The sequence below is a fragment of the Phocoena phocoena genome, chromosome 5 (genome assembly GCF_963924675.1).
Source record: "Phocoena phocoena chromosome 5, mPhoPho1.1, whole genome shotgun sequence".
Lineage (NCBI taxonomy): Eukaryota > Metazoa > Chordata > Mammalia > Artiodactyla > Phocoenidae > Phocoena > Phocoena phocoena.
The window spans coordinates 106,150,531-106,167,805 of NC_089223.1; the positions used below are offsets into that span (position 1 = coordinate 106,150,531).

Here is a 17,275-nt window from a genome sequence, read left to right on the forward strand (position 1 = left end):
ATAAACACTCAGCGAACAAAGAAAAGAACTGAACTTCCTGAATCTGATAAGGGTATTATGAAAAATCTACAGCTGACATCAAACTTGTTAGTGAAATATTTTTTTTCTCCTAAGAGTGGGAGCAAGGTAAGAATGTCTGTTCCCCCAGTGTTATTCAACATGTATTGAAGGTCTAGTCAGTGCAATAAAATAAGAAAAATAACAGAAAGGCATAAGAATTAGAAAGGAAGAAATAAAACTGTCTTTATTCTCAGACAATTGGTTGTTTATATTTAGAAAAAAAAATACCTAAGGAATCTACAGAACTATAAGAACTAGTAAGTGCATTTAGCAGGTTGAATGATACAATGGTAGAAAAATCAATTGAATTTCTATGTATTATTGACAAATAATTGGAAAATAAATTTTAAAATTTGATGTAAAGTAGAATCAAAAGCACAAAATAAGAATAAATTTAACAAAGAATAAGCAAAATATTACACTGAAAACTACAAACATTGCTGAGGGAAATTAAAGAAGACCTAAGTAAATGGAGATATATCATGTTCATGGATTGGAAGATTCAATATTGATAAAACTGCAATTCTGCCTAAATCTGATCTATAGTTCGAAGCAATTCCAATCAAGCTACCGTAAGTTTTGTTGTAGATTTTTTGACAAAAATTCAGAGCCGGGCAGTTTAATAGGAAAAGGAGAGCCTTATCAACAAAAGGAGCTGAATAATTGAATAAATAAATGGCACAAAAAATGAAATTCGAACTCATACCATATAATGAAATCAATGGGATCATAGACCAAAACATAAAAATTATAATAATAAAGCTTCCAGAAGAGAACGTAAGAGAATATCTTAATGAAATTGAAATAGGCAAACATATCTTAGAGAGGATACATTATCTGAGGAGTCTGGCTCCTAGACAAAAATCTATACATGATTTTTCAGACTCAACCATGGACAATTTCAAAGCCTTTACCTAGCAGGCCTCATGCGAGAATGCTGCCCTCCCCACACCAGACTTGGTAAATAGCCAATGCACTGTAGTCTCTAAAAGCTGTTGCTTTTACAGTCAGAACAATGGCTGGTAATGGGGGAGTGGTCATTGAGTAGGAGGGTGGTGACATGAGAGAACTGTTTGGGGCAATGCAAATATTCTATATCTTGATTGAGAGTGTTGGTTACATGGATGTTTATAACTGTCAAAGATGTACTGAATTGTTAATTAAGCCCTGTATGTTCATCTGTAAATCTTATTTTAATTAAAGACATGTTTAAATATTGAGAGAAACATACAGAAATAGAAAGCACAAGGTCTGTGCATCTTCTTTTCGTATAAAGTTGTGTGTGTGTGTGTATGTGTATGTGAAATTTTCAGTTGGATCAGAATTTAAAGGCTAGATTTGGGGTTATATATTAATTGTTCAATTACACAGAATCATTTATTATACTATTAAAAATTTTAGAACATTTGAATAATTTCTTTAACATCCAAGACAATAAGGGTGATCTGCAACCAGTTAATCTACCTGTCTCAATAATGACTTCTTTTTTTTGACACAAAGAGTTTATTTATAAAAAGAAGGTGAGAAGCATTCTAGGACGGTCTATGACATGAAAACATGTCCACAATAATACAATAGAATATTCACTGTTGAAAAGACAGAAAACTATAAGAGTGCTTATCTTACTAATAAAACAAGGTTAATGGAATAAACTATATACATTATGAAGCATTCTCCAAAAGGTAAATTGTAAGGACAGTATCCCATGACATCCTCAGGTTGATAGCGCCTCTACCACCATTTAATGTACTGAGATGAAGTATATTACAGCCTTCTAAAGAAACACCCAATAATCTTGAATAACTCACTGATCCACATTTTAAGATTACTTGCAATGAGTACCAAGTGCAGTTCAAGGAACATACGGATAGAATGTTATTACTAAAGAGGATTCTCAAACAGAAGAAATCTGCAGTGGGAGACTAACTTACTAAGATTTTACAGGTTCTAAAGAGAGATAGCATCTGAAAGTTCTCTTGGGACTTTGTCATGTAAATTATTTTGGTAAAGATCTAAATTTCAATAGATACTACTTTACCATATTCTTGAACTTATCCCTGGCCAGCTGCTCTCTTTCTGCTACTTAGAATTATAGCATTTTAGAAGTGTTCAATCCATTTTTCACACTACACCTAGAATCATTTTTTCTAAAATATAAATCTGATCATGTCATTTTTCTCTTTAACACTTTCTAATTGCATATAGAATAAAATCCAAATTCCTCAGCATGTCATACAAGGTCCTCAAAATCAGGACTCTGTCTTTTCACCGATTACTATCACCACCATCAGCAGTATTTCCCCAGCCCACCCACTCTAGTTATCTCTCATCCTACCCTGTAGTCACTCTATTAGCATCCTACTTAAATTATGATGTTCATGCAGTCACACACATCTGTGTCATCTTTATGCTATTTTCTAAGCCTCCAATGCCTTCTTCCCATCCTCCTACAGGGCTGGTACTGTCTTATCTTTATGGCTCTGGTGCACAGTACTGTGTCTGTCATATAATTGTGTTTATTAAACAAGTGTTGAATGAATAAGCTTACCTATCCTAAGGTCTCACAGAAAGTGGTCAAAATTTCCTGATAACCAATTTATCCACTTTAGGTGCTTCTCAGTTCAAAACTACTAAAGCAAAGATGATGAGTCTCACTGATAAATATTATTGAATGTTTCCCAAGTCTACCCTTGCCTTGCCTTTTGTTCTAAATGTGGTATTTTTCATAAACCCACATGTATTGGGGTTTAGCCTTACTGACACTATTATTAATCTATATAATATTTTGGGGTGATATGTCCCTGTTATGTGCTCCTTTTCAAATTCGTAGTTCAATTCATGCTTTAAACATCATGAGGATCACAGAAAATCTCCCTGTGCTTCTGGCAGGGAGCAGGGAAAAGCAGCCATGGAAAATATGCCCAGATAATTTTGTCCTCCTTAGAAGGCCTGCCCTCAGAGGAAACTATTTCACCAGAGCCTAAGTGACCTGGGGGAAAGAAAATACCTAACTTCAGCCCCTCCAGCCTTCCTGACTCACCTAAGGGTCCCTTCCCCCCTTCTCCCCGGCAAGAGGAAGCACTTGTGAAGGGCACAGCCTGGGGCACAGGCTCAATGAAAGACTGAGACCTAATTATAGGAATATAGAACACTTCCCTTTCCCTACACATCAATAGGGCTCCTGTATAATAACAGGGGAACTGCATGTCTCAGACCTTATTTAAGGAGCCTTTAGGAAAACCCAAAGATAATAGGGGAGACAAAAAAAGGATATCAGAGGAAATTTTAGTCTCTGACTAATCTTAAATTATACTTGTCTTTTTGTCACTCAAAATCCCTATCAGTGCCTCAGTTTTTTATCTAGGTGCCCCATAAACATCTTAAGCACACAGCTAGAACGTTACTATCTTTCCCAGTACCAGGCCCACTCACTCATCCCTAACTTGCCCCCACTTCCCACCTCAGTTAAGATGTATGAGTACATTCACACACCTAACATTTCACTGGATTCTAAATCCTATTGATTTTACAGAGCAATTCTGAGAGGGAAGTTGAATTTCCTCACTGAAAAATTGAAGAACTAATGCACAAGCTAGTCAGGTGACTTAATGGAACCAGGAGGTAATACTATATGTAATTAATATAATTCAAATTAGGTGTGTTTGTCATAGTTACAGGGTACCATTGGATCACCTTTAAATAATTAGGCATGAATGCTCTGGGCCAGTACAGGAATGATAAACCAGTAGTAAGATTATTAATTATACACATACATACATATACACATTATATACACACACACCTAAATATTTGTTGAATGAATGACTAAATATATTTTATAAACACAATCTTGGTTATGCAGTCTAAGGGGAAAGGATGGTACAATGTTACTGGGCTACTACTTTAATTCACTCAGCCTTTCAAATCCATGATATGTGCACGCACTTACTGGCACATTTTACTAAGCATTTATCATCTCTGATACTTAATGCCTACAATGAAGTGACAAAAAGTTGGAAATGCAATCAGCATTACTGATATATGGATACTTAAACTGTTTTCTATTCTTAACATAATTGTCTTTATCATTTAGCAGTTGAGTAGGTAGATACTATGATGCAAAACAGCTGGTGTTGATAATGGCACACAGCTCACTTCAGAAAAAAGAACAATGCAGCAGCTTGCAAGATTTAGCACCAGATCAGCAGTAAAAATCTTTTTCTCTTTTTCTTTTACACTTAATAGTGAATCCAAAACAAAACTGGAAATCTGATTTTTTTTGGCAACAGAACCTTGTGTTCAAGTTCAATAAGCATTTTTCTTATGACTGATATATGCTTGTACTGAAGGATTGAAATGGTTTACATTTTTCAAGGTAATTCAATGTAGTTTCTTAAAACTCTAGTTATTTCCTCTACGTTACATAACACTGACTAACTAGCCTATAAACACATTGGCATACTATCTCTCTTCTTTATCTCTAATCTAGTTTATTAGCTTGTTTTTTATTTTATTTGTTTTGACTCAGCACACTCACACTTGGAGGAGACATGTGGTAAGAAGTTATTTTCTATTCTGTTGAAGATCACCATTTAAGATAGGCAGCACGTCAGATTACAGCTGACCCCTGAACAACATGGGCTTTGAATTGCACAGGTCCACTTACACATGGGTATTTTTCAACAGTAAATATCACAGTACTACACAATCCACGGTCGGGTGAATCTGTGAATGCAGAACCGCAGATACTGAAGCAACAGTGGGTATGGAGGAACCTCAAATACAGAGGAACTGGTATACAGAGGGCTGGCTGTAAATTAGACCTAGATTTTCAACTGTGGGGAGGAAAGGTGCGCCTACCCCCACATCGTTCAAGGGTCAACTGTACTTTCACTTTTGTACAGAAATATAAGGCTAGGTAGAGGAGGGAGAAGAAATGAGACCCATGAGTATTATATTATTAAAATAAAAATCACATATGGAACAATGTATGTTAAATGTCATTTTAGGTATGACATATATACACATTCTGGTCCTTACACTATTATTTGCATTATCCATCAGCAGTATATACAGGGAAAATTTAAACATAACTTCTAACTTTCCAAGATTTTGAGGTTGATTACTTTTAAGATACTTTGAAAGTGTAAAATGTTGTTTATTTTTTTGTCTTGCAAACCTAAGGCACATATAAACACTCAACAATAAAACAAATATAAACGAATTCCATCATTGATACCTTGAAACAAAGTATGTTTAATCACTGATTGAAACTATAAGATAATTTCTGTACTGCTCAAAAAAATTCAGAAAGCAGAATCCCTGTCAATCATAAAACAAACCGCTTTCCTATGGAGAAGAGCCTTGAAACCTCCGGACCAGGTTTAAGATGTGTTAGTACTCTAATCTACTGTCAACTTTCAAGGTAAGTAGAAAACTCTGATCAACCCTGACCTTATTTTTCATTATAGTTCCCAACACATGACAGACCTTTAACTTTATAAACTATTTACATACTGCAAAATTAGTGGTATGCTTCAAGAGCAACAACTAGTTCAGTGTTAAAAGAATTTTTCTGGCTTCTGAGATTCAGCTCACAATTTGAATCTTTACGACTCATTCTACTGGCTTTGTGTTTTTCATAAACATTTATTTTCAGCTTGGAAGTCATGTATTCTAACATCTGCTTTCAAATTTTCTCCTTTTCCCAAAAATAATTCGGTATTTCCCCCCCCCAACAAGGTGATAATAACCTAATGAGATTTTAAAAATAAATTTTCATGATTTTTATTTCACTGACTATACGATCATGTTAATAAAAACACATTAACTACTCTTTCATCTATCCCTGACCATTTTTAAACTCAGAAGAATTTAATATTCCATCTAAATCTTAACATGTAATTTTTATGGGTGTGGTGGGAAGAGGAGGACCATAGCTAAAATCTCCATATTTAATTTCCATTATGATTGTCCTTTTGTAATTCCAGGAAGATGTGCTTAGAAATATACATGCATTAACATTACATAGCTATAAGCAGAAAATGTGAATAATTATGGATTCTCAGCTTCAAGTAAAATGGTATCAAATCTTAGAGGGCTGACAATACAAAACCTTCACTGAAAAACTGGGTACTACCATTGCTCTACTTTTTCACCTGGTCAGCTCTCCACAAGCCAGAAAAAAGGAATTATGGATACCTACTGGGGGCACTTATGTTAAGAATCCTTTGCTTTTTGCTCATGATAGAGCTCCTTGAAAGGAATGTTCAGAGACCAGAATGCTCCACAAATATCAATATGGCATTCGATTTTGGGACCTGATGTTCTTTTCAGGGATACTTTTTCATTCTTTCAAAAACACTGAAAAGAAAGAAAATACTTCTACAAATTTATTTTTAAATATCCCTAACGTGGCTTATAAGATCCTCCATGACCTCTTTGTCCACCTCTCCATTCTCTTTTCTAATCACTTTCCCTTTTGCACTAAGTATACCACTCCAATTCCTTTAGTTATTCGGGGGGTTTCAAGCATTTTTTTCCTGCCATCTAGAAGATTCTCCCCTCTCTCCACTTCTCACATTCTAATGTCGATTAATTTCAGATATTACCTTTAACATCACTCTCTTAGAGAAGGTTTTTTACCTCCCTCAGACTTGGTAGTGTCCTGTTATAAATTCCTATTGCTTTCTGTGGCACTTATCACCATTATAACTATTTATTTAATAAAGGAGTCATTAGTAGCCTACTGGCTACAATCATTTATACTTGGCTCAAGTGTTACAGTTTTTAAAAATGTGGGCCACTGTTTACAATTGGGAGATTACATTATATTATGAAGACCCTATTTAATTTATATTTATCCCTAAATGTAAGCAAGAAACTGTTCATTGAACCCCACCCCCATTCAAAAAAAAAAAAAAGGAAAGAAAAAGAATGGAAAACAGAAAACCCAGATCACTTCTCATTGACCTTCTTTCCCACTCTCCTACCACAGGGATTGTCAAAAGTACCTTAAAAAAATCTATGATTTCATAAACTAAATTGAATTTCCTCCTCACTCTCTCATTCTCATCGATTTCCAAAAAAATGGCTTGTATTTCTTATAGATCTTACGCAATCTGGTACATAACTGTGTGGCTCAAAAAATGTATGGTTTTGGGCTTCCCTGGTGGGGCAGTGGTTGAGAGTCCGCCTGCCGATGCAGGGGACACGGGTTCGTGCCCCGGTCCGGGAAGATCCCACATGCCGCGGAGCAGCTGGGCCCGTGAGCCATGGCCACTGACCCTGCGCGTCCAGAGCCTGTGCTCCGCAACGGGAGAGGCCACAACAGTGAGAGGCCCATGTACCGCAAAAAAAAAAAAAAAGGATGGTTTTCGTGAAATATTCCATGCTATGCTAAATAATGATAAAGACTGCATTACAAAATTGTTTTAAGTCAGAAAAGATAAGTACCCTTTCCTAGCTACTTAAGATATTAATACAACATTTTTGAGGAATTAGTGAAGTGCTACATAATAGATACTACTGGTATTTTTCATGTATGTGTTGAAAATGAATTCTATTGTAAAGTATGTAGGTAATATTGAGATAACACCTTAAAATTTTATTTAAAACGTTTTCTTTTAATTAAGCTTCTGTAATAAAACATACATCACACAACTAAGATGTTTCAGCCAACTGTTGATTTCTTCCTGCAAAAAGGATTTACTTTTCCTATGCTCAAGTCCCTTCAATATACTCAGTATTTCCTTCAAAAATAGTTTATATGTACGTATTTTTTTCTTTTAATGGTAAAGTAACTATTTTAATCTCTGAGAATAAATTAAGCGTTCTTCCACACAGATTTCCCAATTTCTTTGTATAGGTTCTCTAAGAAAAACTTCTTTCCTACTTCAAAAAATTCCTATCTTTGAAGATGTTCAGAGGTATAAAGATATGCATTCTAAGTATTTATTTCAACCATAATGACATAAATATATTGAATTAATTTTCAACTGTACAAAGGAAATACACCAACAAAACAAAAAAGCATTTAAACATCTCAGCCATTACAAATCCACTCTAAAATTATTACCATTTTGGTTTTATTCAGATTATCATACTCATCTTGAATACTGTTTGGGTGTATCCTCAAAAAAAATTTTTTTTAAGTCAGCCAGATGGACACTATAGCAGAATCATATCAGAGAACAGGCTGAAGGATGACGGACCTCATCCTATAGTTGGGCTTACAGGGTGGTAACCTTGGAAACTGTAGCCAACATCCAGTGTTGGATGGCGCTATGAAAAACCCAGTATTTCTTCCAAAATACCCTACCACTATTTTGAGATTGTATGAGAAATGCCAAATAGACTGCTCTCATGGTTATTTCCTTTAGTACTGAAATGACACACAAACCAATACATGTCAAGAACTTTCTGCAAAATTTTCTAGCACCACTTGTACTTCTTTGTAATGTGACATCACACTATACCATTTACTAAAGGCAACTGAAGTTGGAAGCAGTTTTTGGCAAAAATAATAATGCCTTTCTGCTGTGTTCTCTCTTCAAGAACTAAAGGGTTAGTATGAAGTTAAGAAAAGGAGGAAGAAAGGAGAGGGAGCTTACGAAGATTGAATGTTACACATTCTTTGCATGTTTAACATACATAAAATAAAATACATAAAATAAAGTACATGCTACATGTACTTTAAAAAATAGTTATGCATATTTGGTACCAGGTTTTGCGTCAGGTACATTATGCATATTATCTTTCATGCTCACCCTAACACTAAAGCAGATATTTTTATCTCCATTTCACTGAAACTTTCATAATGTATAGGATTCTCTTTCCAGTGAGGTTAACAACTTGTCCAGGTTCACACAGCTACTATATGCCAGAGCTGGGAAGTAAACTCATGTCTATTTCACTCTACAGATCACTCTTTTCAGTGGCAGAACCATACTGAAAGTTTCCCAATTCACACAGGTAGTGAGTGGTGCAATTAGGACTCAAACCCATATGTCTTGACTCCAAAGACTGTGCTATCTACTATACTATGTTGTCTCTGAGCAATGAAAAGAGATGTTCTCCTTAGTCATAATATACATACATATATATATATATTGAAGGCTTACTTGACTTCTTAGGTAATTCTCCATTGCTTCTGCTAATAAGGAAATCTATATGATTGATAGCTACCTCAATAATACATAGAAAAAGCCAAATGGGGTGATTGCTTCATTTATTTTATCAATAGGAAAGCAGTCATGATAGAAAGGAAAAAGTGAGGAAAATCATCATAATGATGATGATGGTAATAACATTAATAATAATAATCACTTACATAGCACTTGCTCTTTGCCAGGCACTGCTCTAAGTTGTTTAGTTGTACTGATTTATTTAGCACAACAATCCTATTAGGTAGGTACAATTATCATTTTCATATAAGCAGGGTTAAGGAAACAGATACAAAGAGGTTAAGTCATGTCCCTAAGGTCACACAACTGTAAGGGGTAGAGCTAGGACCTAAAACCCAGGTTATCTGGCTCCACATTCCATGCTCTTAACCAGTAGGCTATTGGGCCCCTCTTTGTAGAAAGAAACAACTAGAAAGGGACAACTTAAAAAAAAATGCGAGGTTATTTTGTTTACAAGGTTACCAACTGGATGGTGATTCCATCATATTACTATCAACAGATGTTCTGAACAGTGAATTTGCTAATCTGCTTCAGCAAAGAATTTAGTTAAATTTGTTCTGATTGATTACTTATGCTTTTAAACTCAGTTAAGTGGGGATTTCAGTAAAGCACAATATATTTAATAAATTCAAATTAATGGTTAATCCTAACCTATCTTTGTCTACAAAGTCTATCTCAAGAATTAAGGTGAAATATGGAGTTAGCCTATCTCTTCTCATTTTGTAGACTTAAAAAATGTTTTTTTCTTTCTTTCAAACATGTTCCAAGCTTATGTCACATAATATTTTGCTTAGAAAAGGCGCATTCAGTGTGTTTGTGTGTATATTAATCTGGATTCACTTTTTAGGACTTCCCATGACCACTTCCCAGTTCCTTCAAGCATCAAGTACAGTTAGTGGGCTCAACACGATGAAAAAAGACATCTATTAGATCTAATTAGGAAAGACATCCCAAATAAGTGCACTGTGATTAAAAATAAAAGGAAACACAGGTGTACTTAAAGGCGAAGTTTACATTTAACCCCTCCACCCTTCTTTTTTCTTAAGTCACATTTTTCTTATAAACTTTTTTCTTCCCCAACTGGAATCATATAGTGACCAAGTAAATGATGAGCCAGAATAATGGCACTGAGGATCAATGCAATTCACATCAATAGAGGCACCCTACTTTCAAAAGTAAGTAGTGTTTACCTTTTCAATGAGTCAGTTCTAACAAACATATACTCTTACTTTCTGATTTCAGAAATAATGACTTTATTCTAATGTACAAGCAGAATTACCACTAATCTGCCTATACAATATGAAAACAGATTCCTTCACCAGTGTATAACTGGAATATTTATGCACAAAATTGGAAAGGTATTAAATTTACTTTACTTGAAAATGCACAATCATCATTCCTAACATATATTTTTTAGACCTGACCAGAAAAATTCTTTTAATTCTAATCAATCATCCTCTGCTTACTTTGGCAATTTAGAAACAACAGGAAAATATCTGCACGGTACAGACAGTATTTGTAGTTTGCAAAACTAGCTTTTCTGTAACTGTTCAACACCAATAGGAAAAAAAGAGAGAGAACTTGATTTCCATAAAGAATCTCCCAGAAAAAAAAACACAAGAACTAAACTACTATTTGTTGATACAAGAAATAATTAACTTTAATTAAAGTTTGATAAGTTAGAAAGCTGATGGTGAATACTTTTAATTTGGGGGGAAAGGGGAAGTAGAAGTTTTAAAATAAATCCAATAATTTTTGCTATTATTTTCCCCAAAAGGATGAAGATTTTCAACAACAGAAAGATGATAACTACCAGGTAGAGATAATCCACTAAAAATAAAAATTGGGGTAGGCAGCAGGTTTCTTTTCTTTTCTTTTTTTTTTAGTTTTTCCTCCAGCATTATTGACATAAAGAATTGTACATATTTAAAATGTACAACAGGATGATTTGATATGCATATACTTTGTGGAATTATTATCACAATCACATTAACTTAACACAGTTATCACCTCACATAGTTACTATTTTTGTTTTGTGGTGGGAATGCCTAAGATTTACTATCTTAGCAAAATTCAAGCATACAATACAGTATTATTAACTACTGTCACCATGTTGTCTTTTAGATCCTCAGAACTTATTCATCTTATAACTGAAAGCTTGTATCCCTTTGAAGGTTTATTGTAGTGTAAGTCCTCACAGTTGGCTTTTTTTTAAATTTTATTTTATTTAGTTTTTATATAGCAGGTTCTTATTAGTTACCTATTTTATACATATTAGTGTATACATGTCAATCCCAATCTCCCAATTCATCCCACCACCACCACCACCCCCCGCCACTCTCCCCCCTTGGTGTCCATACATTTGTTCTCTGCATCTGTGTCTCTATTTCTAGGCAGCAGGTTTCTTATTTCTTTTGAGAGTACTTATTAAATATGTAGCGTTAAGGTACTTTTCTTTTATACTTTGATTTTTAGACAAATTTATCTCTTGGATAATTTTAAGTGTGTTTATTTTCAGCAATCACTTGTGGCTGCCTGAAAATATGGAGAACAGCAATAAACACATAGAAGGGTTGGAGCCAATGAAATGCTATTTGAAGAAAGCAGAATTTTTCTACTTGAAAAACATTTTGGTTTCCACAAAAATGTAGTTTAGTTTTTTCTTCCACAGATTGTTATATCCTATGTAACCATATTACTTTCATCTTTTCAGCGAAAGCATCAAAGCTTAAACCATAGTTACATTCAATATTTCTACACTTAAGCATTCAACTCCTAAACTTACAAGCTCCTCACTTATGAATACAATATATAGCTTGACTTACTATCCTGCATTGTATAAATGGAATTTCCCTGGAGTGTGACTTGCTCTCCCAAGAGGACAGGGTTTCTCCTTTCCTCAAACTGTCAAACTGTTAGCAAGCAGCTATGGATAGGAGAGAGCAAAGTTCCATGTGAATTACATCTCTGTATAAAATTCTCAAACCCCTTCCCAAGTGGCCTTTATTTACTCTCTATCAGTTGGAGATAAATAGGCCTATCCTAAGCAAGGCAAATGTGTCACCCCACCCGCCCCCACCACCCTGCCCTTTACCTTTTTGATGGCATCACTGACATGAAAGTAAATGATAGTGAACTATTATGACCCAGTTTTATATCTACAATGCTGGGCCAGCAGAACAGGTACTATACAAGGGAGATAATTCAGAGACGGATGATGAGGCTCAAGCAGAAGAGATTCTGAAGGCTTGTACGATTATTTTTGCAAATTGTTATAAGAATGTCTCATTATCCTATAATTAAATTTCACTTAGTGATTCCATTTATATATATCTATACCTGGTAAATCAGAGAAGAGAAGAATGCACTCATTAAAGCCATTAGACAAAAGCCGGTCACGCAGCTGCTGAAGAATTGCTACTCCGATACAGAATGGGAAGGAGGAATTCCCAAGCAGTAGGGTATCCCAGAGGTGGAAAATTTTGTGCAGTGGAAATACATCTGTAAAATGACAAATATAAATTAATTAATTGAGATTAAAAATAAAAAATTAAAACAACAACAAGCTACTTTACTAGACATGGTAATTCCCTTATGGTCAAAACTATTACAGAACAAATATTGGCAAACTGTTTTTTGTAAAATGCATATTTGGCTTTGTAGATTTACTGCTTCCTAAGGCATCTTAAAAAACTGATAATCAGATTGATCAAATAGATGACATTTTCTAGCCACCACTATCAATCTTGGTATAGCTGTTACATTCATTCTTCCTAGAATTTTCAGGTCATATTATTCTCACAAGTTTACATACTTAGAAGAATTTTAGTATTGTTATAGATTCAGTATCATTATATTTCTATTATGCACTCTAAAAACTGCTTTTTGAAATTCCCATAAAAAAATCTGATTAGCAATTTTTTATTTTTGGAAACTTTCTTTTTTTCATTTATCAATACTCTGAACATCTTTCCAGGCCAGTGCATACAGATCTACTTCAAATATTGTATTCCATTAATCAAATGTACATATTTAAGCAGAATATCCACTGTATTAATATCTGTAACTGATTAAAGTATTACATATTCACATAAACTGTTTATTTCTAGAGGAATTTTAGGATAGGAAATAACAAAAGTATTAGTTATTAGCCAATCTCTAAAAATTGAGTCTGATTTGGTTGTAACAGTTGCCTTCTAAAACTCTATGTAAATACTATAGTTAATATTAATTTATTTTTCAATAGAGGGCAGAGATTTTATGAATGTCATGATATATCAGATAGGTTTTCATCTTATAGAACAACCTTTTTGATATTTAGTAGTCAGAACAATTGAAAAAAATTTCTACCCAACTATATTCTTAGAATTACATAAGCATGCTCATGTAATTAAATCTGCTTAGTATTATTGTAACTATAATATACTGGGGAAGAATGAAGCTGTTCTTTTGCTAATACAATATTGAAAGAAAAGGGAAAATGATACTTACGAGTAAACATGGTGAGAAACCAAGGGATGGCATAGAGCTATGAGTGGAAAAAGATAGGGATGCAGGGGATGGATAAAGAGGAAATAAAAGAGATAATTAGAATGACTTCCAGTAAACTGAATGGTAAAAAAAGCTCTATGTTTTGGTCTACTCCACTGATTAAAAACATTCTTTAACACCATATACAGAAATAAACTCAAAATGGATTAAAGACCTAAATGTAAGGTTGGATACTATAAAAATCCTAGAGGAAAACATAGGCAGAACACTCTCTGACGTAAATCACAGCAATATTTTTTTGGACCCACCTCCTAGAGTAATGGAAATAAAAAAAAAATAAACAAATGGGACATAATTAAACTGAAAAGCTTTTTTTACACAGCAAAAGAAACCATAAGCAAAATGAAAAGATAAACTATGGAATGGGAGAAAATATGTGAAAATGATGCGACTGACAAGCGATTAATTTCCAAAATATATAAACAGCTCTATATAAAAAAAAAATCAAAAAATGGGCAGAAGTTCTAAATAGATGTTTCTCCAAAGACATACAGAAGGCTAAGAGGCACATAAAAAGATGTTCAACATCATTAATTATTAGAGAAAGGCAAATCAAAACTACAATGAGGTATCACCTCACACTGGTCAGAATAGCCATCATCAAAAAGTCTACAAATAATAAATGCTGGAGGGGGTGTGGAGAAAAAGGAACCCTCCTGCACTGTTGATGGGAATGTAAACTGGTACAGCCACTATGGAGAACTGTATGAAGGTTCCTTAAAAAACTAAAAACAGAGTTACCATATGATCCATCAATCTCACTCCTGGGCATATATCTGAAGAAAACTCTAATTCAAAAAGATACGTGCACCCAAATGTTCATTGCAGCACTATTTACAATAGCCAAGACATGGAAGCAACCTAAGTGTACAATGACAGATGAATGGATGAAGAAGATGTGGTATATACATACAATGGAATATTACTCAGCCATAAAAAAGAAAGAAATAATGCCATATGCAGCAACATGGATGGGCCTAGAGATGATCATTCTAAGTGAAGTAAGGCAGACAGAGAACAACAAATATCATATGATATTGCTTAGATGTGGAATCTAAAAAACTGATACAAATGAACTTATTTACAAAACAGAAATAGACTCACAGACATAGAAAACAAACTTACAGTTAACAAAGGGGAAAGGAGGGGGGATAAATTATGAGTTTGGGATTAACATATACACACTACTGTATATAAAATAGATAACCAACAAGGACCTACTGTATAGCACAGGGAACTATACTCAATATCTTGTAATAACCTATAATGGAAAAGAATCTAAAAAGGAATATATATATATAAAACTGAATCACTTTGCTATACACTAGAAACTAACACAACATTGTAAATCAATTATACTTCAATAAAAATTTTAAAAAATAAAAGAGAATCTAGACAATTATAATTATTATCACAAATATTCTATTAAATAATGACATCTATTACAAATGCTGCAGATGATCCTTTGGCCAAGGCTTATTCCACAGAGTATTTTCATTTCATCAAAGACTACACTCAAGACAATGCCTAATCCAAACACAATACTAGCATGCTAATTTCAAAGGTCTACTTTTCAAAGGAGAGCTTTGTTCTTTAGAATAAAATATTCCTAAGATTTGAAGAGTCCTCAACAGTGTTGAGTTACCCTTACTGAGTATTTTTTGAAACATGATGAGATGATATTTGAAAAATGTCCAAAATGTCTCATTAAAAAATTTTTATGAAGCTTATGCCTTCTATTACCACTTTCTAAATTAACAGGAAGCTTCATAAGAGACTAAAAGTAATGAGATCCAGGAATGAAATAATTTGGTTCTTTAGATGAGTGACAAATTTATTTTCCTAAGTTTACTCTCTAGAAATGAAACACACACACACACACACACACACCCCAATTAATTTTGTGAGATTTTGAAAGTGAGAAATCATTCTTAATTTCTAAAAGTAGAGTAAAATCTCCTTTGTTAATAACAAGTATCAAAAACCAACAATAATTTATAGAAAAATCTGAAAAAGCTCTACTTTTATGTTTTATGTCAGTGCATGCTCCTATTAGACAAAGATTTTTGTACTACCTATAGCGTTTAAATAAATAGTTTTTCAGCACCTATCAATTGTGAATTTATAAGTAGAGTTGAATATTTCTTTGCATTATACACAATTGAGTATCTATGCTATTAAATGCCAGTCAAGAACCATAAGTACAGTTAAAGACTACATTAAAATCTAAGCACTGTATGTGAAATAAACCCATTGCTCCCTACAAGATCATCACTTATATGCACTGACACAGCCATTACAAATGGGGAAACTGAGGAGTACAGAGGTATGTGACTTCACTATAGAGTATTGGTTGTAGAAAACAATAAAATATAATAAACTCTGAATTTTTCAGCCTAATTTAAATTTAAACATACAGCCTGTATATATAAGTTCCATCAGTATTATTTAACTTTTCTTGCTTTTAAGGATATAACATAAATTATATTATGCTCTACCCTTCTGATCAAAGCCAATTGTTTGTCATTAGGAATCTTACCTGAGTTACTTCAGCAACAAAACTAACAATCCCTTTTATTGAAGAGAGCATGTGTATGAGGAAGAACATAAAGTGGGGAGGAACCACCTGAAAGGATCAGGGGGAAAACATGCCAGGCTCACACAAAGCCAGGCATGGTTCATCTTACCACTAGCTAGAATTTTTTTTAAAACCCTGAAATAAACGAGACATAAGGTAGAGTACTCAAAAGGATATTGCCTTAGTAATGGGGCAAAATTATGCTCCAAAATCATGCTGCCCTGGTCTCACTTAACAAACCTTAAAAGCAAGCCTTGAAAAGATCAAACTGTTTCAATGTTACCTAGCTGCATCTCCAAAAAAAAGCTCAAGAATATTTACAAGAACATAAAAATATCCAATAACCAAGAAGGTAAAATTCACAATGACTGAAATTCATTAAAAAAAAATCAGTAGTGCAAAGTAGCAGAAAAAAATGATCATAACGAGGAGAAAAATCATTCAATCAAAATGGACAAAGAACTAACATAAATGTTTGTAATAGCAGGCAAGGATGTCAAAATGCTTTTTTTTTTTTTTTTTTTGTGGTATGTGGGCCTCTCACTGTTGTGGCCTCTCCCATTGTGGAGCACAGGCTCCGGACGCGCAGGCTCAGCGGCCACGGCTCACAGGCCCAGACGCTCTGTGGCATGTGGGATCATCCTGGACTGGGGCACGAACCCATGTCCCCTGCATCAGCAGTTGGACTCTCAACCACTGCACTACCAGGGAAGCCCTCAAAATGCTTTTTATATCTGTATACATATGTTCAAAAATCTAACAAATAATTGAACACATTAAGTAGGGACATAGTAGATATAAAAAAGAACCAAAAAAACCTCTCTAGAGATGAAAAATACAATGTTTGAGTTAAAAAATACACTGAATAGGATTAAGAGCAGATCAGACACTGCAGAAGAAA

The 17,275-nt window shown here is 34.1% G+C and overlaps 1 protein-coding gene across 4 annotated transcripts in view; it reads right to left on the reverse strand.

Annotated features, from left to right (window-relative positions):
* TBCK (TBC1 domain containing kinase) overlaps positions 1-17,275 on the reverse strand; it is a 224,696-nt gene that overhangs the window by 91,542 nt on the left and 115,879 nt on the right. For all 4 annotated transcript variants that reach the window (XM_065877597.1, XM_065877595.1, XM_065877596.1 and 1 more), the window contains 2 exons: positions 13,737-13,773; positions 12,585-12,746 (listed from right to left, as the gene is read on the reverse strand). In XM_065877597.1, coding sequence (XP_065733669.1) covers positions 12,585-12,746; positions 13,737-13,773 — 199 coding nt within the window. The remainder of the gene's footprint in view (positions 1-12,584; positions 12,747-13,736; positions 13,774-17,275) is intronic.